The 27742-nt window shown below is 40.9% G+C and overlaps 1 protein-coding gene across 2 annotated transcripts; it reads left to right on the forward strand.

Annotated features, from left to right (window-relative positions):
* Nucleotides 1-298: 298 nt before the first annotated feature.
* Nucleotides 299-27742, forward strand: rnaseh1 (ribonuclease H1). Of its 2 annotated transcripts, XM_078541676.1 has the most exons (8): nt 299-450; nt 7163-7284; nt 12041-12202; nt 14528-14627; nt 17972-18026; nt 18264-18348; nt 20556-20680; nt 26571-27742. In XM_078541676.1, the coding sequence occupies exons 1-8, from the start codon at nt 353-355 to the stop codon at nt 26655-26657; spliced, it is 834 nt and encodes a 277-aa protein (XP_078397802.1). In that variant the 5' UTR covers nt 299-352; the 3' UTR covers nt 26658-27742. The 2 variants fall into 2 exon arrangements, with proteins under 2 accessions (XP_078397802.1, XP_078397803.1); XM_078541677.1 differs by lacking the exon at nt 12041-12202.

Below are 27742 nucleotides of genomic sequence, written 5' to 3' on the forward strand. Positions count from 1 at the left end.
CGCTGATACCAGGCAGTTATCGCAGGCAACCCAAGTTTATGAGCGCAAAGCCGAAGTGGAGAGAGAAAAAAAAACAAGCGCTGCGTTTCCTCCTCCACGCCTCCGGGTGTCACTATGGGACGGGATGGGTCTCAAGTCTGGAAGCGTCGGTTGAAAAACAAATGGGAGCTTACTGGGCGGGGAAGGTGTCTGACGTCATCTGATTGGCATTGTCCATACAGCAACAGGTGGGTCCCATTGACCTGCACCCCCCACCCCCCCCCCCTTCCTCTTCTCGGTTAGACGCGTTCCTCCCCCCAGCCAATCAGGAGGCGCGGTCTCAACAAACGGTTGGGGCCTGGATCGTTAGCGGATGTGGAGGTTGAGCGGGCTGATTATGACTCTCGGCATGAAGAAAAGGTTTTATTATGCGGTGAGGGCTGGCAGGAAGCCCGGAGTGTACGCAAACTGGTGAGTGAAGGTCTGCCTGCCTGTTGGACCCTTGGTCCTGAGCTGTCCTTCCGCCGGGGATTACGGGGGTCACAGAAGGAGACCATTCGGCCCTGAAAACCCCTCCAGCCTGATCCCACTTTGCAGCTCGGGGTCCCTCGCCCCTCGATGGCTCTCAAACCCTTTTCGCCCGTAAGGTGCTGCACGTAAGGCGGTTAAAAGATCCCCCCCGCCCCCCTGCCGGTCCCAATGCCACCAGCTTTCACTTGCCACTGCAAAATGACTTCATTAGAGTTAGTGGGGAGGATGGCGCTGCTTTCGCTGAGACTCCAGTGAGAAACTGGAGGGCTTCAGTCTCAGGTTCGGGTTCCACGCTCAACCAGTTTCTCTCTGTTTTTGTTTTCAGCCCCACAAGTGTTGAACATCTGATTTTGCAGCTTGTTGTTGTTGTTGTTGTTGTAGGCCGCTTCAGAGCTACTTTGGCCAGTTCAGGGTACTTGGTCTGTACGTGGAGCCAAAAGTTTGGCGAAGTTTTCTTGCTGAATGCCAGCTTCAGTGACTTGGGTTTTGACCCAGCCCAGGGATCAGCTGGAGGACGCCCCCCCCCCCCCCATATCACCTCTTATGGACCAATAGTGTTCTAGGGTCCAATCTTTGAGAACCGCTGGTTTCTAGCGCTTTCAGTGTATATCCAAGTGTTTTTTTTAAATATGAAGGTTTCTCTCTACCACCCTTTCAGTGAGTTCCAGACCTCCTCCACCCGCTGGGTGAAAAAAATACTCAACGCTCCTCTAATCCTTCTGCCAATTACTTTAAATCTATGCCCTGTGGTTATTGATCTCTTTGCTAAGGGAAATAGGTCTTTCCTATCCACTCTATCTAGTAGGCCCCTCATAAGTTAAATCCCCTATCAGCTTCCTCTGTTCCCAAGAAAACAACCTCCGCTTTATCCAGTCTTCATAGCTAAAATTCTCCATTCCTGCAATGCCCTTATATATCTCCTCTGTACCCTGTCCCACGAGTCTCCACTGAGTTGACCTCTGCCCCTCGATTATAGATTGATTCCTGGTTGCTTTGTTTTCATTGGCTGTCATTTAATGCCCGTTCAAATTGTGCTAGATACATGACTGACTTGTATGGCTACAGTATTGTGTGTCAACCCTGTAATAGTGGCAGCCTGAATACTTACTAAAGACATTAGTGAACCCAGTTGGATTTTAACAAAAATCTGGCAGCTTCATGGTTACAATTCATACAGGCTTTGTATTTCAGGTTCTCGAATTGTCATAGTAGGATTTGAACTTGAATTCTCTGGATTATTAGTCAAAACCAATGCAAACCAACCCTGTCATGGCCATACAGCCATTTATGCTGGAAATTTTTGTGATATCAGGTGAGAAGAGCGATTGGCTCTGCTCGAGTCCCTGCTGTACATCAGTTTAATGACTACTGCATGTAAAATGGCCTCTTGGATGAAGTTATGGAGGGCATCTGAGGAAAGAGTCACCAGCATTATTTGGTTTCTTTGGGAGACGGGAAGACTTTTTTTTAAAGAGGCTTAATATTGTTGCTCGTCAATGTTTTTAACATGAGTTTGCAATACATATAGATAAAAGCAAAATACTGCAGATGCTGGAAATCTGAAACAAAAATAAAAATAGCTGGAAAAACTCAGCAGGTCTGACAGTATCTGCAGAGAGGAATACAGTTAACGTTTCAAGTCCGTATGACTCTTCATCAGAACTAAGGAAAAACAGAAATGAGGTGAAATATAAGCTGGTTAAGGGAGGTGGGACAGGTCGAGCTGGATAGAGGGCCAGTGATAGGTGGAGGCAAAGAAGAGATTGCCAAAGATGTCATAGACAAAAGGACAAAGGGGTGTTGACGATGGTGATATTAGCTAAGGAATGTGCTAACGGATATATTAAGGGTAGAAAGCAGGATGAGCAAGTGACAGCCCGGGTGGGTGGGGGGAAGGGATCGAAATAGGCTAAAAGGTGGAGATGAAACAATGGATGGAAATACATTTTAAAATAATGGAAATGGGTGGGAAAATAAAAATATTAAAAAAGATAAATTAATGGAAAAAGTGGGATCGGAAAGGTGGTGGGGATGGAGGAGAGTGTTCATGATCTGAAGTTGTTGAACTCAACGTTAAGTCCGGCAGGCTGTAAAGTGCCTAGTCGGAAGATGAGGTGCTGTTCCTCCAGTTTGCGTTGAGCTTCACTGGAACGTTGCTGCAGGTCAAGGACGGACATGTGGGCAAGAGAGCAGGGTGGTGTGTTGAAATGGCAAGCGACAGGGAGGTCTGGGTCATGCTTGTGGACAGGCCAAAGGTGTTCTGCAAAGCGGTCACCCAGTTTGCGTTTGATCTCTCCAACGTAGAGGAAACTGTATTGGGAGCAGCGAATGCAGTAGACTAAATTGAGGGAAGTGCAAGTGAAATGCTGCTTCACTTGAAAGGAGTGTTTGGGCCCTTGGACGGTGAGGAGGGGGTAGGTAAAGGGGCAGGTGTTGCACCTTCTGCAGTTGCATGGGAAGGTGCTGTGGGAGGGGGTTGAGGTGTAGGGGGTGATGGAGGAGTGGACCAGGGTGACCCGGAGGGAATGATCCCTGCGGAATGCCGCCGGAGGGGTGAGGGAAGATGTGTTTGATGGTAGCATCATGCTGGAGTTGGCGGAAATGGCGGAGGATGATCCTTTGAATACGGAGGCTGGCGGGGCGATAAGTGAAGACAAGGGGGACCCTATCATGGCTCTGAGGGAGAGGAAGGTGTGAGGGCGGATGCGCGGGAGATGGGCCGGACACAGTTGAGGGCCCTGTCAACCACCGTGGGTGGAAAACCTCGGTTAAGGAAGAAGGAAGACATGTCAGAGGAACTGTTTTTGAAAGTGGCATCATCTGAACAGATGCGACGGAGGTGAAGGGACTGACAGAATGGGATGGAGTCCTTACAGGAAGCGGGGTGTGAGGAGCTGTAGTTAAGGTAGCTGTGGGAGTCGGTAGGCTTTTAATGAATGTTGGTGGACAGTCTATCACCAGAAATTGAGACAGAGAGGTCAAGGAAGGGAAGGGGAGTGTCAGTGATGGACCATGTGAAAATGATGGAGGGGTGGAAATTGGAAGCAAAATTAATAAATTTTTCCAGGTCCAGACGAGAGCATGAAGCGGCACCGAAACAGTCATCGATGTACCGGAGAAAGAGTTGTGGAAGGGGGCCTAAGCAGGACTGGAACAAGGAATGTTCCACATATTTTTGCAATACATATACTTGGTTACTATCACCATCAGCTGTCCCTCGATTTGAGGGTGATGCCTTCTCAAGATTACAAGTTTCCGTTATGGGTCTTTATGTGGCTGAACAGACTGATTCTTGATCCAGAGATCTTTGGCCACATGGGCCAAGATGTTCCATGAGGTAGTGGGATCTGAAGTGCAGGATTTGCTTTTTCTCTCCTCCCTTGCTGCCATTCTGCCTCATCATTAAGACATTGTAACTCAAAACATGATGCAGCTTGATGGACAAGTTGTCCCAATTTTAAATGATAGGTAGTAGCAAGCTCCTCCCAGTCATTAATGTCAATGTTGTCATGCTTCAAGGAGAGCTTCAGAATGTCTTTGAAGCGTTTTCTTTGTCTTCCCTGGGATGTTGGCCATTTGACAATTGTAAAAAACAAGTTGGGGAGCGAGATGCTTTTCGGCATCAGACACAGTGTCCAGTCCGTCAAAGTTGATTTTGTGGGAGTTTTGCTTGAATGCTTTTGGAGGTGGCTTCAAGAAGAACACTAACGTTCGTTCAGTCCTTGCATTGAATCCAGATGATGTGGTGGAGGCATTGCTGATGGAATTTCTCTAGAGCTCTTGGGTGTTGCTGATAGTGTCTGGGTCTCACTACAGTACAGGAGTGTGGTGACAACAACTCAACTTTTGTTGACTTGTGGAGCTCTTTTTTGTCAAACACTCGCTGCTGTAGTTTGTGGAAGGCTGAGCCAGCACAGCTGATCTGCTGTTGGATCTCCTCGTCAATGGTGGCTGCTAAGGTATGGAAAGTGCTCTACATATTCCAGAGTGTCCCCTTCAACATATTTAAGAGGTGAAATATTTAGCTGACCAGGTCTAGGGTTGGTTGATTGTTTTGTTTTAGCAACATTCAAGGACAGATTGAGTTTCTTGTGTGCAGAATTGAAGAGATCAAGGGTGGCTTACAGGTCTGGTGCAGAGTGGGCAACAACGCTGCAGTCATCTGCAAACTAGATCATTTATGTCTATGGTGGTCAGTTTAGTTTGGCACGGAGGCGATTGAGGTTAGAATTTTCCATCTTGGTGGTGTTTAATACTCTCTTCAGAGGACGGTTGATCTTTGAGACGAATAGCCACTGTCTGGCTATTCATCAGACAGTGGCTATTTAAGTGTGGTCTTCAGATGGGATGGGTTAGAACAGGGTGGGGAACCCCTGGTCCGTTGCAATTTTTCAACTAGCCATTAGGGAGATTTCAAAATCCAGCTCCCCGCCCCACCCAACCACCACCACCGTATGCTGCACTCTGGGCTAGCAACCGCCATGTTCTGTTGCCTGAGTGTTGGACGCAGTCACCAGAGGCCCAGGCTGTGGGGAGAGTGAGGCCAGAGACCCAGGAGCGCAGGGGAGGGACAGGAAACTGCCGGCTGCCAATCGGGTGGTGGTGTGAGTAACCTAGGGCGAGGGTGGCTCATCTCATCTCTCTTTCCCCCCCCAAGCTCATTGATGCCGCTGCAGACTGAGGAAGAGGTGCAGGCCCAGATGCAGCCTCGGATCAGTTGGCCAGAGCCTTGGGTCGCCCTGGGGGTGAGAGTGGCAAGGAGATGGATGGACGGAGAGAGAGAGAGAGAGACACATGGCCTAAGTGGGAAAGAAGGGAGAGAGAGAAAGAATGAGAAAGGAAATCGAGCAAAATGTTAAGCTGAATTTCAGGAGTGCGTGATTGAGACACAAGCTGCCCTGCTCATTAAGGAAAAACAAGCTTAGCCATCGCAATAAGCAGTGCATGAGTTGAACATTTCTGTATTCTCTCTTTGAAAAAAAAATAATTTGGTTTTTGTGTGTGTGTGACTGATTTTGGCTGAGTGGCCCTTGATAAGGTAAAGGTTCCTCACCCCTGGGTTCGAAGATGGAAGACAGTTTGACGAAGTGTGCAGATATAATTCAATCTTTGTTTAACATTTTGTTACGATCCCCTCAGACCAATAACTTTTAAAAAGAAATTCCAACTCCTGGTTAAAAGCTCAAGGATGTCACAAGATTTCATGTTTTAAGGCTTTTACTGTAATAAACTTATTGGGTTTTATCAAAATAGCATAAAAGCAAACTAGGAGCAACATGAAATAATCAAAATTCGTGTAGGCAATTTATACTTTAAGCTACCAAGCAGAACTTTCCCCTTTTACTTTTAACACAACCAAAATCACCACTTGACAATTTATACTTTACACTGTCCGTTGGGTAGAGATTTAATTCTCCCAAACCCAGTCCAAATGATGCTTGCTTGTGAGAGTTTACTTCCGTCCTTTTCCTTTCCCAACCTGGTAACTTTTTAACCCCAGAATTTGTTACACAGAGGGTTTTCGTTGGCGTTTCTTCCTCGAGTTCAAATTAGGTGAATTTTCTAACCTTGTAGCAAACTTGTCTTTTCAATCCAATCACACACACTCACCTGCATTCCTGTGTGGTGAATCATAAAGACTTTGTGTCTCTAGCTGTTTTTTCTCTCTTTCTCTCGCCCGGATCCTGTCAGACTGGCTTGTTTGATGGTTTCAGTAATATTTTAGAAAACAATTGAAAGATAGAGTTGCAGGCTTTCCTAAGGTTCTTATTCCCACCCCCCTGCCTCAAAACATAAATCATATGGGCTTTGTATCCAAGTAGTAATGCTAATTGGCTGTTGTCTAGACCTCAACTTTATTCTATCTTGGAAGTAAATGGACAGTTTAAAGTATAACTGCTTACAATCTGACACACTCAACTTCCTGGGACTTTGGAGACTAGTAGTCTAACCACTGTAAACATGGATATTGCTGCCATTGTCTCCCAGTGTGAAAACCTTACATGTTCTTTCCAGCGAAATCTCTTAACAGCCACATCACCCAGGCCTGTTGTCAGGCACACTGCAGAACAGGTCACATGACCCTTCATTTTACCCCAAATTAAAGAGAGTCCCAAAACACTCTTTCAAATCTCATACTTATAACAATTTCCACTTGCCATGCTGCAATTACATCCTCCTGTCACTGGCTGCAGTGTAGCACCTACCCTCTCAGGATTGTGTAATTACTGCATATAAAGTTTACATAGGCAATTTCCATTATACAGGTGGCCATAAAATTAGCAAAGGCAGGAAAAAGGTTGACAGTGTGTGCAGAAGTGAATACATTTTTCAGTCTATTAGGACATTTATTTTATATAAATTTATATTTATATACATTATATTTCAGCATATTGTATATGGGTGTAGTTTGTGGATTGTAGTGTAAAATCTGAGCTATAAGGAAGAAGGTCCATCGTAACTTTGATGTGGGTTGATATTCAAAATCCCAGAGGTGAGTGGATTGCTTTCTAATCCACTGCATTATCCAGCCCAGTGTGTTTTTATTGTTGCCTTAGTTTTATGCCAGATTTTTAACCATCAATTAATTTTATAAAACAACAGTAAAGAATTGGGACATTGTTTCTCTCATGGTGCACTTTTTCCCTCTTAGGGATGAATGTAAAGAACAAGTTGACAAATTTCCTTGTGCCAGTTTCAAGAAGTTTGCTACTGAAGAAGATGCATGGTCTTTTGTAGGTACTGTGCCTTCAAATTCACAAGCTGCCTCAACAGGTAAAGAATATTTATATATTTGAACATAAAACAAAAAGTATGGCGGGCGAACCTTCAGCATAAGTAATATTAAATATTGCTGAAAAAGGTTGGAAACCTACATCAATCTTTCTTTGGATAAAGCATGGAGACTTAAATTTAAAATAACTAAAGTATGTAGAAGAGGAGAGGCTTTGAAGGGGGAAAAGTTGTAATGTAGTGAGGAACTGGGATGAATAATGAGATACTTAACTTTTCACTGTTCTGTGATCTCTATTTAACTAAGCAACGTGCGGTAACAAGGTGGAGGATGCAACTGAGGAAGTGGGGAGCAATACATGATTTTTAACATTGCTTTAAATTCGAGGACAGTCAGTTAGCTGATGTGATTTGTTTTTGTAAGAAATATTTTGGCATTCTGCTAAAGATTCTGAATGTCGTAGACATGATTCTGTTTTGCAGTGACAGTAAACCCAATTTTCTATGTGCCACACCACTTAACTTCATAGCAGATTTTTTTAAAAAACACATTCTGCTTATATTCTGCATCAAGCATGGTAAGATTTCAGCAGGAAACTTTCAGATAAATGTATAATTTCACTGCAATTGGAATTCTGTTTGAAACTACCTGTTAAAGGAATTTTGCCTCCTAGTTTATATAAGGACACTAGGGATTGGTGTTCTAAATTTTTTTAAACCTCAATGGTGCCACTTTCTTAATATTATGCTCCCCATGGAGACTGACAACTTTTTAAGACTTGGATTTCCAAAACGATCCAACGGAACAAACTGAAGGATATTTCTCTTTTTAAAACTTTTTCTGTAACTAATAAACTAAAAGCAACGTAATTCAAATATTAATTAACAGGCAAATAGTACATCTTAAAAAAAAAAGCAAATTTCATGTCAAGCCACACCTCGGGCATGCATGTAATATTAAAGAGCAATTTCAAAGCTCCTCCCAGCTCTCCAGCTGAGCTGAGTCGCTCCTTGCCACATGGAGTTGGATCTTCCAGTGCCTGCTGCGCTCCAACTAAATTGTCCTGTAAGGCAAGCTTCACTTAACTCTTTTTCCTAAGGTCATGACAGTCCTGATGGCACTGGTTCCCAGAGAATCCTTTATCCGATCCCTTTAATAAACTCTGTCAGATGGTCTAATCAACTCTTCTAAAGCTAAGACAGTAGCCGTGGAACTTTTCATTCAAAACCCTATTCTAACCTGGTTTCCAACCCTGTTTCCAACTTATCTGTTCTCCTTTCCCTGAATCCTCGAGCTCCATCTCTTCCCTTTCATTTGAACAGAAGCTGAACCCTCAAAAGTATTCTGCTTGGCCTTTACACAAGCATTTTGCCCTGCTCCTCAGATTCTGTTCTATGAGCTGTCTTTTCTCTGTACTGACAGGCTGTAACTTCATCACCAATTACTTGTCTGTTGAACTCTTTTTCAGTTCTCATCCTCATGACAACCTGAGATCACATGGGCATTTTTCCAAACTTAGATGTTTGTTATAAATTTCAATTACACCCTTTCCAGAATTCTCTCACTTTGGATTTAAAGGGACACTTTAAAACATAAGCATATTGCAAAGTTCAGTGTGTCATGACAAATGCACATATTGGAAATCCTGTAGCGAGCAGCCCAAAACTTATTAAATTCCCTTTAGCTGCCTTCTCTGCAGTAGCAAGCTAGAAATTGGCCTATTAGCATTTGTGTATATAAATGCAAAAACGGATTAAAGAAAAAAATGTTATTTGGCATAACAAATTACCATTGGCAAGAAAAGTTTCCAACCCTATATTGCTGGGGTGCACTGGAATGAGTGTTACTTTTGGAATCCTACCCCAACCAAAATGGTGCATTTGGGAGAGAATAGAAAAGAAATTCTTCCCAGTGGACAACACCGAAATGGTCTCTGATCCTTCCTTCAAATAGTCATGTTTCACCAAAATACGTAGTTGGGTATTTTTTTGGTAGGTTGTAATAAAATATACCGTAGGCCATTTAGCTCCTTGAGCCTATTCTGCCATTCAGTGATATCATGGTTGATCTGGGGTCTAACTTCATGTACATTCCTCTACCCATAATCCCTTACAATTTTGGTTAACCAAAGTTTATCAAGCTCAGATTTAAAATTAACGATTGACCTAGCATCAAATGCCATTTGCAAAAGAGAGTTTCAGACTTCTGTCACCCATTATGTGAAGAGGTGTTTCCTGACTTCACTCTAGAATGAATTTATTATTTTTAGGCTATGTCCTCTAGTCCTAGACTCTCCAACCAGCACAAATAATTTCTATCTTATCCTATCTGTTCCCATATTATTTTAAAATTTCAATTAAATCACTCCTTAACCTTCTAAATTCCAGGGAATATAACCCTAATTTGTATAATTTTTCCTTGTAAATTAACCCTTGGAGTGCAAATATCATGCTGACCACTCAATGCTGCCATCCTTCCAAGGCCAATATGTCCTTCCTAAGATGTGGCACCCAAAAATGAACACAGTACTTCAGTTATGAGCTAACCAAAGCTTTGCATAGCTGTAGCATAATTCGTAACCCCATTACATTTACCACTTTTTAGATATAAAGCCCGTTAGCCTTTAAATATTTTCTGTACCTGTCCAGGACATTTTAATGACTTATGTACATGGACCCCATAGTCTCTGGACCGCCACTGTTTTCCAGTTTTTGACCATTTGGAAAGTATCCTGATCTTTCCTTTTTATGTCTAAAATGAATGACCTCACATTTGTCAACATTGGCAAAACTGTGGCAAATGGATTTCAATCTATCAATATGCCTTTGTAATTTTATGCTTCAACCTGCACTCCCTCTCTTTGTGGCATCAGCAGCTTTGGATATGTGGCTCTCTATTCTATTATCTAAGTTGTTAAAAATTATAGGGAATACTTGAAGCCCCATTACAGATCCCTGTGGAATACCACTAGTCACATCCTGCCAATCTGTAACTCCCCATTATCCTCCTCTCTATCTTCTATTACTCAGCTAACTTCCGAACCAGGTCAATAATTTCCCCTCGACTCCGAGTTTCAACTTTAGCTAACAGTCTCTTATGAGGGATTTTATCAAATGCTTTTTGGAAATCCATGTAAGTAACATTCAGTCATTCACTACTGTAGCCACCTCTTCAGAAACAAAAAATATCAGGTTAGTCAAGTCGCACCACAAAACCTGTTGATTCTCTTTGATGAGCTGAAGGTTTTGAGGAGTTCAGTCACTCTATCCTTAGTTATAGGCAGTCATAATTTCCTGACCACAGATGTCGTGCTAATGGATCTATAGTTCCCTGATTTCCCCTCTTGATGTTTATTAAATAGATGAGTGACATACAATTTCCAATCTCATGGAACACTTTCTGAACTGAGGGAGCTTTGGAAAATTGTAGGCTAAATTGCAAAAGAACTTAAAACTATTTCACACATCCAAGCTACCAGCACAAAATCAATTAGCTGAGATATTTGCAGTGATTTAAGTAAATAGTGACATTTATTTAATATTGAAATTTTCCAGTTGCATCACTGTCTGAAATGCATGAGCATCTATAAATGACTTGGAAAGTAGGTCTTGGAGCTTATATCCAATGCTGTTTTCTGTCGCATGCAGTAAGTAAAACACTGGTTTTCAGAGATGTTTGTTACAAACCTCAGCTGATTAAATTGATGGATCATTTGTAATAGCTTGGGCAGTGTGGTTGGTGTATAGAGATCTAATAGTTGAATTGAAAGACAACTTGAGGAGATCTTTAATAACCATAGAGAAAGGGAGGAAGACTCAGTAGATACAGTGTGAGCACCTGTCCGAACTTCAATACTGACCCCATCAAAATATGCAAATTTTAATCAATTATTTTCATTACAATTCTATGAACTTCAATAATAGTAGAATTATTTTGTTTGGGCATGGAATTAACCCAGTTAGTATGTGCTTGAAACTCATGAAGAATGAATAACATGGTCTAGTTTTTATTTTAGATTAAAACTACAGATTTTTAAAATCAATTATTCTCCTTTCTTCCTTCCTCCCTCCCTCGACTCTAAGGTACATTTCCATTGGTGACCTTCAATGCTTTACACAACTGACTACTATTCACAGGGACTGCAACAGTTCAAAAAGGTGGCTCACCACCGTCTCTCAAAGAAACTTAAGGATGGGTAATAAATTCTGGCCTCAGCAGCGATGTCCACATCCCATGAACGAATGAAAGAAGAATTGAACTTTGACAATGGACAATAACAACCTGTTTAGTCATGGGGACATCAAAGCCAAGTTCAATGTCTATACATGCACAGAGGACAGTAGCAAATAGCAGCCAGAAATACAAACCCTACTGATTTTTTTTTTCCTTCTCCTGCCTCCCAATGCAGAGTCAGTGAGGTAAATCTTACTTCCACTCCTATAGTTGAATTCTGCTAACTTGACCTTGGGACCACTCTGATTTGGTCCACAAAATGATTTGATGATCCAGTTCAATGTGCCTATTTAGTGATGATAAAGTAGAAGTTAAGGAATAGCCAAATGTGCTGGACCCTGCTGACTCTTGTCAGCTTCCTCGAAAATGACAACTATCAGAGTACTTTCATCAGATGTGATTGATTTCTGAAACTTGCAAATAGTATTTTTTTGCCATCTATTGTTACTTTCTTGAAACTTGTTTCCATTTTTCAAGCACATCATATTGCTGGAGAATCAGTCTGTAAATCTGCATATTTTAATTAAATTGCAATAGAACTAATCATTTAAAACTTTTCTTTAGAATGTAGTGACCAAAGCAAGTCTGCTGATAAGGAGTTGAAACCAGAGAACAGTAGTGGGGAAAAGCATTCACTGTCACCTGATGCTGATGACAAGCCATGCGTAAAACATTTCAAAAGTGCAAAATCATTCAGTGATTCAGAACAGAAGTTTACTTACATGGGTAGGTGAAAGTATTGCCTTATTGTTCCTAATATGCAACATAAAAGGACTTAAATAAGATTCAATATTTTAAGTTTGGATTAATTTAATGTTCTGGTTTATTGCATTAGATTATATGGGAGCCGTATTTTTAGTTGGTTTTCAGCTAAAATATGCTAAGATAAAACACAGGGCACAAATTAATTTTCAATTTCTATTTAACCATATGGACATGGAAATTACGTACTACTTTGTTAATGCACTGATCTTTTTCCTCCTCCCCCCTCCTTGGATTCCAGTAATTAGAGCTTGTTTCAATATTTCCTGCTTAGGTTGCCAATGAATTATTTTCACCAGTGCTCCTTGCTTTCAAGTGTTAGCTGAAAAATGTGACAAACACTGAACCTTTTGCTTTACCGGTTGAATTATTTTAACCCTCAGTAATTTCCCCTTCATTGCCTGGGAAAAGAATATTCAGTCAGATGAATTGTCTGTGAAGCAGAAGGAAGCTGGCATCGAAAATGGTTGGTGGGTTGTGAGCCGATGGAAAGATGTTAAGCGGATGCCCATTGAAGAATATTATAAAATAAAGTAGTAAATGGCGAAGGGAGGAAAAGAATAGAAATAACCTTGTAACTTTGACTTATCTGTAGCTTTATTGTCATCTTGAGTGATTCTTAACTTTGAAGAATTTTGCATTCCTAGGTAACATACAAAGAGTTAAGTATTTTGTTTTCTTCTTACAAATGCATTTTGCATTGGTGCACAGGTGTTAACTTGTGGCTTATTGATACAACTTGAGGATTTATTTGCAGTAATTGGACGAGCATGTTAATTGCAACAACTGCTATGGCCACTTTCAACTACATGAAATATTTATAGCTAAATTTAATATAAATGTTCTCTATTGTGAGGCTAGTTCAACCCTCAACCATCTGGTGTTCAACACCTGTGTGGAAGTTAAATTATAGAGTGTATTAAGCACTCAAATTATAATCTGCATTAAACACACCATTGAGTGTAATCTCACTCGCCCACCAACCTTGTCCTTACTCGCCTACATTGACTTCTAGTCACCCAATACCTCAAAATTAAAATGTGTTTAAAGCTCTTCATTGCCTCAGCTCTTTTTCTCTAAACACCTCAACTCTACAGCTCTTTAGTACCATTGGTGGCTGTGCTTTCAACCAACTGGGCCTCATGATGTGGAATTCCTGCTCAAAGCCCTTTCACCTCCTTTAAGACACTTATTACAATCCACCATTTCAGTTAAGCTTTTGGGCATCCCTCCAAGTACTTCTTTCTTTGTCTCAGCATTTTTAAATATGCTTTGAGAAGTTTTCTGTGTCAACAGTCCAATTTCAAGTTGTATGAATTCGTTGTATGTTGATCTTCCTTTCAAGAACAAGTTGTTACAATACCTGTTGAGACCATAACTTTGAGATTAATTTCTCAGTGACTGACCCAAAGGAACACGTGACAAGATTTCACGTTTTAAGACTTTTACTGTAACAAATCTCAACCGTGCCTAAACATAGTAGGCAACTAATATGCTAGGCAATAGAAAAGGTACTCTCCATTAACTAAATACAATTCAAAACCCCACGCCACATTTATACATTACACCACATTCCTACCAGGGATGAATTTCTTCTCCTTGCCCATCAGGGTGATGCTTCCTTTTTTTATTTATTCATGGGATGTGGGTATCCCTGGTTAGGCCAGTATTTATTACCCATCCCTAATTGCCCTTGAGAAGCTGGTGGTGAGCTGCCTTCTTGAACCGCTGCAGTCCTTTTTTAAAAGAAAGTCCCATCACTCGATATTCTGAGCATAACCAAATAGACTGCCAAATAGCAAGGCCTTTTCCTCTGGAATAGCAGCGCCTATTTTCAGGTCTTCTCCAGATCTCTCTGACTGACTAACTCTGTACGCAGCAGGATCAGCTGCTTCCTCCTTTGCGTCCAGGTGTTAAAATTTAAACCTTACTTTCAATGGGATTCAATTGGAGTTTGCCTCCATAACAATGTCACATGGATTTGTCTCTGGGCAGATTTAGTATGAGATCACATCCCCCTCTCCAAAGTACTCAATTTTACCTTGAATTAAAGGAGACAGTTTAACGTATATCTGTCTTATAAAATCTCACATTCATAACAAAGCAGGAAACATACCAAGGGTGCAGCTGAATAATTGTGACTCCCTTGGGTTGAAATATAAACTGTTTTCAGAGTTCAGCTGTGCTTTGGCTGTAAACATTTGTTCAAGGGCTTACTCCTTTTTATAACTGTTCCTTGGGTGTCATTGTGATGAACAAAATCCAAGTGTTTCTGCTTCTTTTGATCAGGAGATGCTGTTGCAGTTTATACAGATGGCTGCTGTTCAGGTAACGGGCGGAAACGAGCTCAGGCTGGAATCGGCGTGTACTGGGGACCTGGTCATTCCCTGTAAGTAATAGAATTTACTTTCCATTTGAAAAAAGTATCAAACGGACTTCAGAAACCATCATCAATTGACATTGTAATAATTTGTAAATGAGCTTTTTTTTTAACTATGCTTGTTACTGTTTTGTTACTGTGCTTATTTTTTCCATTCTATATGTTCTCTGCCATAATCAGCCAGTTTTAAGAGTGTTTGATCTGCTAGGATAATATTTATTATATGGTTTAGCTATGATGGCCGACTTTTTAATTGTTAGACTCTGCCCCGATGCTGATACACCTTGGGGATTCCTACAACAGTGATGTTAAAACCTGATATGCACTTTCCTCCGTGTTTATCCAGCCAATGACTGCTCTCCTTCCCTTCTCCTGAAGGGAGAAAGGAGAACTACCAAAACTAGGGGTCCTCGTTCTCTCCCCACAGCACCGTCCCCCATCCCCTGCCACTGCTAGAGCCCAGGAATCATTCAGTAAATTAAGTTCCATATTCTAACCCTACATTGATGCGAGAATGAGTTTACCGCCGCCGCCCCCCCACCCCATACTGCAGAGGCAACCTTTGTAACTGTTGTTAAACCCCACTGTTATGACCGATGCAGTTGGTAAAGCGGAGCTATTTAAAAATCCCAGAGGGAAACTTTAAACAACTGCCATAACCCATAATTTGAAGTGTTATGTTTGAGATGCGACTCTAAATTCAAGAATTGGACCATCAGTTCTTGAGGTTTTAGATTAAACTAAATGAAACATTTTATTAATTTACACAAATGTGGCTACAAATTACTACTGTGATAACTTTCAACAAATTTCCAAACTGAACTCCATTAAGGCAACAGCAACCCATAGACTTAACCAGACACCAGGCAAAGCACCTTACAAATTCAAAATGAGGTTCTTATCACTTTGGCTGCTGTGGAGCCAGTTGGAGGCTTACAGCTGTCTTTTGATCTCTCATTGCCTCTGCCTTACACATCCGAAAACTGCTGAAGTTATACCTACCACCGCTGATTGCATTCAAATTCTCTTTGTCTCACCAGCTTCTTTGAACTTTGCCTTTTAACAATGAAACCCCTTTCATAGTACCAAATTTTATTAGTAATATAAACATATTGCTTGGTAGCTGCTAGATAGGTGTCAGTTTTCACCCTACTTCTTGAATGCTCTATTCAAAAAATGCAAATGCATGCTATCTCTCTTACATATCAAAACTGGTACACATCAGAGCACCCAGACTAGCTGGTTTTAATCCAATTAAGACACACCCACAGACAAAACCTCTGTTTTAAAAGAAAAATATTTTCCAATAATATATACACTAATAGCTTCATGACACCCACCAACCCCCACTTCCCACTGCTGATGAACCTTATGTAACTAACTCTAATGTAATCTGTTACCTTAACTGTTTTTTTTTAAATGAGAAAAAAGACCACTGACTTGAGGATTTTCAGTGAAATCAGCCAAATCATGAAATTCAATCCTAAAGCACATGTGGAATTTCTGAAGTGCCGTGTAATAAAAATAGAATTTGTCTTAGTCACTATAAGGTACTAACCCTGTGTAGTGGAATCAGTGGTTTCAAAGTTGCATATTTTGGGACAGACACTAATTGAGAAAGGAAGCTGAGAAGAGGAATTGACCCTTCCAGTTTCTAAGGAAACTAAGACAAACTGAGATTGGAACCCAAAACTTCTGGCTACTCTGGAACTAGTCGATACTATGTAAAGGGACAAAGTCATCAGAGCTCAGATGAGGGTCCTGGTGGTGCAAAACAGGCAGGCCTGAAGACAAAGGCTATATCAGAAGCTGGGAATATACAAGTATACAGTTTCTGCAGTTGCTTCCATTATTTGAAGATAACATTGTTGCTGTCATATGCTTTCAGTTCATCTACAGAGACCATCTACTTACATACCAGAACTGACGGAAAGCTACTCAGCCTAGCCTGCCTGAGATTCAAGGCAGAGGTGTGCTAAGTCCTTATCAGAGAATTGCTCTATGCTGATGATGCCACACTAGCATACCATACTGAGGACTACTTTAATCGGCAAATGTACAGCCTCTCTACCACTGGTAAAGAGTTTGGAAATCAGCATCAGGAAGACAAATGTCATGGTCCAGGATGTTGCCAGACTGCTATCCATCAGCATTGACAATGTGACAGTGGAAGTGGTTGTTAACTTCACACATCTAGACTCCATAATCACCAGAAATATGTCACTTGATGCTGAAATCAACATGCACATTGCAAAAGCTGCAGCTGTTATGTCCAAGCTAAGCAATTGTGTGTGGAACAACAGCAACTTGACTGAGAACCCCAAACTGCAAGCCTGTGCCCACAGCCCCCTCTCCTACAGTAGTGAGACCTGGACAATGTACCGTGCTAGGCAAGAGTAAAGACTGAACACCTTTCCACCTTCATTGTCTCAGACATATCCTTGGCATCTCTTGGGGGAGCAAGGACACCAATGCAGAGGTACTGGAGCATATTAATTTCATCAGCATACACTCATTGCTAAGCCAACAATGTATGCACTGATGCAGCCATCTTGAATGGGTGGCTATCAGATGGATAATGGCTGTATACCCAAAGACCTGTACAGTGAACTAGCCACTCAGTCACAACCTACTGAGTGCCCATAACTTTGCTACAAGAGCACCTGTAAGTGAGAGATGAAGATGGCAAATGAGAGACAGTCGCTTATGGCTCTGACCTCTGGAGGCTGACTGGAAGGGCATTGGAAGAGGTGAGCAAAAATGAAAAGCTTAGCTGGCTGAGAAGAGGGCCCAGAGGCCAGTGAATCGTGCACCTTCTCAGCCCACTATCTTCCTCTGCAGCAAACGTGGCAGAGATTATTATTCCAGAGTGGGTCTCCTAAATTACACCAGGTGGTGATTAACACACTTGACTACCATGGTGCAAATCATTGTCTCAAGAGATGGAAGGCTGCCAAGAGCTATCTTTTTGAGATGCAACATTGAGTGGGGTTCTTTTGAGAACCTCCCGGGAGCTTTTGTGGCATGGATGATGCCTTACAAATGTAAGATAGATGAGGAAAGCAGGACAAAACAACCTAAAAAGCATTATCCTCCCTAAAACATACCAGAGGTTTGCTGTGCTCAAAATTTAGTAAGTGTTCTTGTGTCTTCTGAATACAAAGCTAACTAATAATCTGTAAAATCTCATGTCATCCATTTCTCTTTTCCAAAGTCCTGTGATAGCTAGGTATTTTCCTGCAACCCGTGCATGCCCGCCTGTGAATGTAAGAGGTCAGGAATGTGGCACTCTTGGGGAATTTTTGTATACAGTGCTGTTTTCTACTGTTAATTTTTCTTAACTTTTTTCTCAGAAACCTTAGTGAAAGACTTCCAGGAAGACAGACCAACCAAAGAGCAGAAATAATTGTAAGTATTTTATATGGGAAAATATATCTAAAATTTTGGCATGTCTTATCTGTGCACGAAGAAATACACACAAGTTTTATTAAGTGATTGCATCTGTTTTGTTATTTTAATAAGAATTTATGTTGTCTAAACAATTATTGGACTACTGTCACAACTACGACATGCAATCTGGATTTGTAAGACTTGCAATGCTGTCGAGCATTGTTTGTTATGGTTATTTTTTTTCTTCATGTTTAGGCAGCTTGTCGTGCAATCGAGCAGGCCAAGGAACTCAATGTTGAAAAACTGGTTATTTTCACAGACAGCATGTTTACAATTAATGGTAAGTAGTTGGAATCTATAAAGCGATGGACAGAGCTTTATTATGTGCTACAAGTATGTATGTGGGATACATAGGGTTACCGTAAAGTCAAGCCATGAACTTTCAATTTTTTTTTTGCATTTATAAATCTGAAAGCACTGACTTGTGGTCACCTCTACGTTACCTCAGCCATTCTTCATGTGTGAGTCTACGTAGAGTGTCAGCTTTCCACAGGTGAGGAACATCATGTGCTAAGCACATGAGGTGAATAGTTGGATGGTGACAGTAGGAATATGTGACATATTTTCTTTTCACTAATACAGGTGACTGAGGTTAGTTGTTCGCCTACTGTTGCCCTGATCTAAAGCAGCTACTCAGCACAGACAATGGCTCAAATGCAAGATCTGTCTGGTCTGCATACTTCTGTGCACATATAGATGCTGAGGAATACGCTGCAATTTTAAAAAATTAGCAAGGTATTGGTGCTTTGGATCTGCACCACCCTATTTTATCACAGACTACGTTTAGTTTTTGTTATTGCATGAATTTAACTTGGCTCGACAGTCCACTTACTCAGCACCACATCCACAAGATGAAATCTTCAACCCTGTCACCACTGGAGTAGTGTGGCTGCAGTATGCACTATCTACAAGATGCACTGCAGTAAATTGCCAAGTGATCCTTGGTAGAACCTTCTAAACCAACAACTTCCACCACCTTGAAGAATAAGGATAGTAGGTACATGGTAACACCATCATCCATCTCTAAGTGGCACTCAATTCTGACTTGGACATGCATTTCTGTTCCTTCACCATTGCTGGGTCAAAATTCTAGATCTTTCTACTTAACAGCATTGCTAGGAGTTGTAAAGGAAATATTTTTTTCCTAATATTACTGTGGGATACTGCAAGGTTTGAATCATCAAAGGGGTTAGGCATAAGAACAGGCATTTTGAAATGGAGGTAGGTGAGCTAAGATGAGGCCCCAGTAGATACAGTATGAATGGGAATTTGCATTAGTGAATTGTTAGTTGTTTGAATTTCATAGGGACATGACCAGATATTTTACAACTGGAAAAATCGTAGATAAATAAAGCAAAATGATTAAGTTTATTGTTCCCGAAAGTGTTGGCCATAAGGACAATATGAAAGATTTTTATATTCTGGGAAAAGTAACTTCCAAAACAAGGTTACAACAATGGACTTAGATTAAAAGGGAGAAAACATATTTAAGGAAAGATTGAAAGCTGTATGGTGTGAGTGGCCACGTGAGATCTTGAAAGGTGGATTGTGTGAAGACAGACTTGTGAAGAAGCAGCCTCTCGCCACCCCAGAGAAGTGTTGGCTTGTTCCAGAAAGTAAGGTTCTGTTAAAAGCTTGGGATTTCCCGTGTTGAGGGAGAAAGAAGCTATGAAATACTTCCTTTATAGCAACAGTGAATACCTTGTAGTATTACTGAATGTTTTATAGATTTAAGAATCTATTTGGACAGTTGTCTGGAAAAGGGTGTTTATTTTCGGAGTCTAGTTAAGTAGAAACTACTTGAGACTAAATTTTTTAAAACTGTGTAACTGTAATCTTGTGTGTTTAAGTTTTCTTTTTTGTTGATAAATGTTTTAATTTAACATATAAAATCTCCAAAGGTGGTAGTGGACTCTTCTGACTTCAGTGCACATACCTTCTTGTAATAAATACAAATTGCAAAATCATTGTGATAGCTTGGCCAAATTTCCCATTGGGATTTGCTCAGCCTGGTAATTACCACCTGCCATACAACAGAGTACCTTCACTACATGGACTGGAGTCATACAAGAAAGAGACTCATCACCACCTTAGGGTGACCAATAAGTTGCTGCAAGTGCCCACACCATGAGAACTACTTCAAAATAAAGTCAGTTTCTGCTTCTGATTACTATTTGGTGAATTCTGCCAGGAAATGCACTTCAGTAGATCAGGCTCATGCTCTCCCCTCATGCTGTTGAATAGTGTGCTGATGCTTACTGTGTTTCCTTACATTTTTTTGATTTGCTGAAATGGTTGGAAAGCATAATGTGAGGCTGTGCACTTTAGACTGAACTTGTGTAAATGATTAGTTTCCAAATTGGCTACTGTTTTACCTACATCACAATTACAGCAGTAACTACACTTCAAAGTACTTTGTTAACTGTAAAGTATTTTCAAACGTCCTGAGCTTATGAAAGGTGCCAAGAAATCCTTTTTTTCCAATAGGTATCACAAAGTGGATAAAATCTTGGAAGAGTAATGGCTGGAAGCTTAGTTCTGGAGGATCAGTAATCAACAAAGAGGACTTTGAAAGACTTGACAAATTGACCTCTGGTATAAATATTGAATGGGTATGCATTTTTTTTTTCATGGCCAAATTCCAAGAAAAAAGTATTCAGAATTGATCCTGTGTTCCTATTATTCTCTGTTGTGGGGTTAGGGGTAAATAGAAATCCCCAAACTGACCATAGCCTACCTAACAATACATAGTTGCTCGATGATCTACAATTTTTTATATTATGTTAACTTACAAGGGAAAAATACTAAAATAATTACTTGCTTAAATTCTTTACACTTTCTATGTGACCTTGATGAGCTCTCTAATCCAGATAACCAGTGTTAATGGAATGGATGAGAGGAGTTTAAAGTTTTGCCCCTCAGAATCTTTGGATATTTGCTCTTATTTTCCAGAAGCTTAGAGCTATGACCATTTTCTGTACTATTGTATTCCAACAATAATTTAATAATTGTGCCTGCCTAAAACTCTTGTAAACCAACCAGTGGAAAGCAGTGAGCCACCAGTGGAAATTTCAGTTACAAATATTATGCACAATTTATCAAAACTTGTTCACATAACTGCTAGTTGCTTACCTATATTGCTCAGCAACAAAAGTAAAATAATTGTCCCTCTTTCCTTGCAGCTGTCTCTTTGTTTGTCATCATACTCTGATCTTTTGTCTCCCTATCTCTTAGCTGCCTTTTTCCTGCTTGTTCATATGTGTCTCACATTTGTTCACTGCCTTCCCTTTCTGTAAGACCTTCTTGTTTGCTGTCTTTTCTCAATTTTCCTCACTGCTTCTCGGCTTTTCCTTTTTCATTTTTTTGTTCTTTGTCTCCCCTTTTCACCTTCCGTGAAAACAGATCATGTAAGGTTCTAGCCCTCCAGTTGGAGAAATTGGAGCAATGAAAGATGATTTGTCAAGTTTTGTGTCCCAAGCCTCAGTCCTCTCCCTCTCAATTACTGTTAAGTCTTCCAACCTTCCCAACAATGACAATCTGCCTGTATTCCTTCCAGTCTGAGTGAATAAGCAGCTTTGTGAGGCAACAAGTTGGCCATACAAAGCGGTGAGGTGCTTGATCCATGGGCCGCATGTGATAAATGTCACATTATTATAGCATACAAAATATCAGACTGGACAAACAACTGTTTGATGTTTAAAAATGATATTATCCCATTAGACACCATTTTCATTTAGAGAAATTCAAATACCTAGTGGTTAACTGAAAGAACTATGATGTGAGATTTCACATTTTTAAACAAAAATAAAGTTTACTGTACATAACTTAAACAAAGCCGGCACAAATACCTTAACATATAGTTTTTACAGACTTAAAAAAAGTAGAACTGGATTTATAATTTATTTCCCCAACCCCACCCCCCAAGAATCTTGAGGGTTCATTCACTTCTCCTGAGACCAACCTACAGGTATGCCACAGCTCTCAAATTCACTTTAATTCTCCTGAACATTCCAACTGTTCTCCAAGATGCAAGATTTTATGGGGATCCTTCCATCAGCTTCTAACAAAGCAGCCAACTTTCCTTTAAGAAAGGAATGTGGACAGCTCAGCATGGGTTTCTCTCGCATTCTTGCTTAGTGATTCAAAATTAGGAACTAGGCTCCTTATTCTGACCTTGAACAGACCCAGACTGCTTTTCCCAGTGTGCTCCCACAGCTTCTGTAAGCTCTCAGTTTTGAAGAAGTCACAGAACCGCGAATTTTATTGCCACAGGAGGCCCATCATGTCTGCACCAGCTCTCCAAATGAGCATTATGACCTAGTGCCATTGCCCTGTCTTTTCCCCTATCTCTGCACATTTTCAATTCAAATAATCATCTAATGTTCACTTGAATTCCTCTATTGAACCTGCCTCCATCACACTTCCAAGCAGTGCATTCTAGACCCAAAACACTCGTATGAAAAAGTTATTTTCTCACGTCACATTTGCTACTTTTGCAAATCACTTTAAATATGTGCCCTCTCATTCTTGATCCTTTTGTGAATGAGAACAGCTTCCCCATATGTCCAGCCCACTCATGATTTTGAACATCTCTATCAAATCTCCCCTTAGCCACCTTCTCTCCAAGGAGAACAGTCCCAAACTCTCCAATCTATCTTCATAACTGAAGTTCCTCATCCCTGAAACCATTCTTGTAAATCTCTTCTGCATGTTCTTCAATGTGTTCACATCCTTCCTATAATGTGGCGCCCAGAACTGTACACAATACTGTAGCTGAGGTCTAATGAATATCTTCTATAAATTCAGCATAACCTCCTTGCTCTTGTACTCTCTGCCCCTATTAATAAAGCCCAGGATACTATATGCTTTAACTGCTCTCCATCTTTCCTACCACCTTCAATGATCTATGCACCTATACACCAGGTCTTTCTGCTCCTGCACCCCTTCAAAATTTCACCCCTTATTTTATATTGTTTGTCTATGTTCTTCCTACCAAAATGCATCACCTCACACTTCTCTGCATTGAACTTCAGCTGCAATCTCTGCCCACTCCACCAACTTGTCTACGTCCTTTTGAAGTTCTACACTGTCGTCCTCACAGTTTATAACACTCCCAATCTTCCTATTATCTGTAAACTTTGAAGTTGAAATTGTACCGTGCACACCAAGATCTAGACTGTAAATAGATATCGGGAAAAGCTAGGGTCCCAATACCGACTCCTGGGGAATTCCATTACAAACCTTCGTCCAGCCTGAAAAATATCCATTGACCATTACTCTCTGCTTTCTATTTTTCAGCCAATTTTGTATCCATGTTGCTACTGTCCCTTTTATTCCATGAGCAATAACTTTTCTCAAGTCTGTTGTGTGGCACTGTATCAAATGCCTTTCGAAAGTCCATGTGTACCACATCAATAGCATTACCCTCATCAACCTTTTCTGTTGCCTCTTCAAAAAAACTCCCAGGTTAGTTATACATGATTTCCCCTTTAGAAATCTTTGCTGGCTCTTCCTTATCAACCCATATTTTTCCATGTGACTACCCCGAATAATTGTTCCTAGAATCTTGCCCACCACTGACAGTTACTGACTGGTCTGTAATTGCTGGGCTTACCCCTACAACCTTTTTTGAACAAAGGCATAATGTTTGCAATTCTCCAGCCCTCACGTCCCATGAGTCTAGGGAAGACTGAAAAATTATGGACAGTGCCCCGCAACTCCTACTCTCACTTCCTTCTATACCCTTGGATGCATTTTGTCCGGTTCCGGTGCCTTGTCAACTTGAAGTACCAACAGTCTATTCAATACTTCTTCCTTATCAATTTTGAACCCTTCTAGTGACAGTTTCCTCGTCTGTCACCATGGCCTGGGTAGCATCTACCTCCTTGGTAAAGACTGATGCAAAGTATTCATTTACTACCTCAGCCATGGCCCCTTCGTCCATGTGTAAATTCCCTTTTAGGTCCCTAATTGGCCCTACTCCTCCTTTTACCACCCTTTTACTGTTTATTTGCCTATGGAAGGAAGACTTTGGGATTCCCCTTTATGTTGGCTGCCAGTCTTTTCTCATAATCCCCCTTTGTTTCTCTAATATGCTTTTTCAACTCCCTTCTGAACTTCTGTATTCCTCTTGGTTTTCAGTTGTGTTTTCTACCTGACACCTGTCATAAGCACACTTATTACTTTATCTTAATTTCAATCTCCTTTTTCATCCAGGGAGCTCTGGATTTGTTTGCCTTACCTTTCCCTTTTGATGGAATATACCTTGACTGTGCCCGAACCAATTCTTTTTTGAAGGTAGCCCATTGTTCAGCTGCAGTTTTTTCCGTCAATCTTTTGTTCCAGTCTATGTGGCCCAACTCCGTTCTTGCCCCATCGAAGTTGCCTCTCGTCCAGTTAGTTATTCTTACTCTGGATTGCCTATTGTCCTTTTCTATCATCATCCTAAAATGTACAATACAATGATCACTGTCTCCTAAATGCTCCCCTGCTGACACTTGATCTACTTGGCCCACCTCATTTCCAAGAACCAGGTCCAACAGTGCATCTTTTCTTGTTAGATTGGACACACACTGCTGTACAAAATTTACCTGAACACAATATAGGAACTTTTGCCCCTCTCCGCCCTTTACACTACCACCGTCCCAATCTACATTCGGGTAATTAAAGTCCCCCATTATAACTACTCTATAATGCTTGCATCTCTCTGCAACTTCCCTGCAGATTTGTTTTTCTACATCCATTTCCCTAATTGGCGATCTGTAGACTACGCTGAGCAATTTTATTTGCATCCTTTTTGTTTCTTAGCCCTAGCCAAATTGATTCTGTCCTTGAAACCTCTGGGACATCCTCTTTCTCTAGCACTACAATGTTCTCCTTAACCGATACTGCCACCCCTCCCCCTTCTTTCCTTCCTTTCCTATCTTTTCTGAACTCAGGAATATTTAACTGCCAGGTCTCTGTTATCGCCATAACATCATATTCCCATGTGGCCATCTGTGCCTGTAATTCCCCAATCTTATTTATTATACTCCATGCATTCACATACATGCAGAGTAACCCTGATTTAGATTTTGTTACTTTCTCCCTCACCCCGACTCCACCTATTAACCTACTATTCTCTATTCTAGTGTTATCTGTCTCTCCCAGTATTTTGTGCACCCTGGTACTCCCCCCTCCTATTTTCTCCTGGTTCCTAAACCCCTGCCGATTTAGTTTAAATCCCCCAACAGCACTAGCAAAACGCCCTGCAAGGAACTCTGTTCAGGTGCAACCCATCTTGCTTGTACAGGTGCCATCATCCCCAGAGCCTGTCCCAGGAATCTAAAGCCTTCCCTCTTGCATCATCTTTCCAGCCACATTTATCTGCCTTATCCTCCTATTTCTGTTCTCACCTGGCATGTGGCACTGGAGTAATCTGGAGATTACTACTTTAGAAGTCCTCTTGCTAATTTTCTACCTAGCTCCCTAAATTCTGATTGCAGGACCACATCCCTCTTCCTACCTAAGTCATTGGTACCAATTTGGACCACAACCCCTGGCTGTTCACCCTCCCCAGAAGAATGTCCTGCAGCCACTCTGTGACATCCTTGACCCTGGCACCAGGGAGGCAGCATACCATCCTGAAGTCATGTCTATGGCCACAGAAACGCCTGTCTGTTCCCCATACCAATGAATCTCCTATCACTATTGCGCTTCCTTTGTTTTTTCTTCCTCCCCTCCTGTACAGCTGAATGGTGCCACAAACTTGGCTTTGACTGCATGCCTCTGAAGAACCAGTGCCCTCACCAGTACAGCTGCTGGTCTCAGAGCTTCTGGAAGTTGCTTTCTCTCTGTCTGTGTTCCAAGTTGACAACTTCCAAACTAACTACAAACTGCCTACTTTCTGGAAGAGGCACCCAGCTAAATGAAAACAAAGGCTGGGATGGGAGTTAGGACAGTTCCTATCTCTATGGCAACGTGGCTTGCCTTTGGATGCTCCCAAAACAGAAATGCAAATTAATTATGTTTTGCCCTCAACACAACTATTTGATTCTGTGACCCACATGAATAATTTATATCTCTAATGGATATGATTGCGCAGTCTCCAGGATTGCTGGGTCCATCAAGCAACCCCTATGTTTACAAACTGGGTTTGCTGCCCTTTCATCTAGGAACAACATATCTCAGTGAAAGATTTCAATTATTTAAGTGTAGACCTCCAGGCTTTCCAAGAGGTCCAGAGATGTGACATCCATTGTTCGGTGTTTTCATACTTCTAACTCTGACCTTGTAAGATAAACACCGATTACCTCAAAACTGTTACTAACCCAAGCCTTTTGATTTGCTTTTACATTAGGGTTGTCACCAGTTTTCAATCAGCTATTGTTTCCAATTTTCTTCATTTATTAAAAAAAACCCAATTCCCAAACTAAGTTATTTCCTAAGACTTCTGAATTATGTAACTAAATGTTTGCAACGCTGAGTGTCTCGATGTAATACATGTTTCTACTTGCTTTGCAGATGCATGTGCCTGGCCATGCTGGTTTCACAGGAAATGAAGCGGCAGATAGTCTTGCTAAGGAGGGAGCCTCCAAGCCACCATGTTAACTAGCACTGACAAATGTACTTTGCAGTTCACATTTATGCATGGTTGCAAATCTGAAATGTGTACATCAAACTGATGCAAAGCAAATTTTATTTAATCATCTGGTTATTGTAAAGCTTCCTTTCGGGGACTCGCAGTGCTTTTTATTAGGGGTAATCTTCCAATTTCAGTTTATACTGGTGGACAGCTTCTCCCATTGCTAATAATGTATATTGGGAATTTATTGTAGTTACCAAATACCTGAAATTCCAAAGCACAGTACTGGTTGTGGGTGAGTCTTGCCAATAATGCAAAAGTTGGAAGTGTGTTTTATTTTAAATAACAGTGGCTAACTTATTTTTCTTACTGAGCTGCAAATAATCTGCAACCGAGAAGTATTTCATCAATTTTTTCTGAAGCTTGCACTACTCATTTGAGCTGGTTGCTACAGTTGCAGAATAGAAAATATTTGGGGAATTTGTTCTCGCCTCTTTCTAATTCCTCGTGTGTTCACTTTTCCCCTTGGGAAGATGACCAGGCTCCAATCAGAATGGCAGAGCTTTCCAACTTTGCAGCATTGTGAACATGAGCTTGTATCTCTCTCTCTCTCGCTCCCTCATTAGCACAATGCAGCATGTTGCTATTTGCAACTCTGTTACAGTCCTGCAAATAAGTGTACATTATAATTGTGGGTTTTCATACATGGGCATATGAATCATTTGCATTAATTTTTTAACAGTATTTTGGTTGTACATTGTGTTGAAATATAAACTTGTTTTTGATTTGGGTTGGTGTGCAAGAGGTTCCAATCTAAATTTAGATGGTTTCTTAAATGTTCAAATAATACACATTATTGGCTCCTGTTTTGAGTTTTCTTTTCGCTAATCATTTAAGTTTTATTTTTGTAAGCTGTTTTGTCACGTAAGGCACTAGCACATGAACCCAGTCGCAAACAGGGTTGATGAGTTGACTTTTGCTTTTACATTATAATATGATACAGGATTCAACTAGGATAGAGAAGCCACTTTTTAGAGTTGACCTTTGTACATGGGTTGGTATTCAGACTAAAGCTAAAATCATGTGAAATAAAATTTATTTTATTTTTGTA

This window comes from Cetorhinus maximus, chromosome 5 (genome assembly GCF_964194155.1).
Source record: "Cetorhinus maximus chromosome 5, sCetMax3.hap1.1, whole genome shotgun sequence".
Taxonomy (NCBI): domain Eukaryota; kingdom Metazoa; phylum Chordata; class Chondrichthyes; order Lamniformes; family Cetorhinidae; genus Cetorhinus; species Cetorhinus maximus.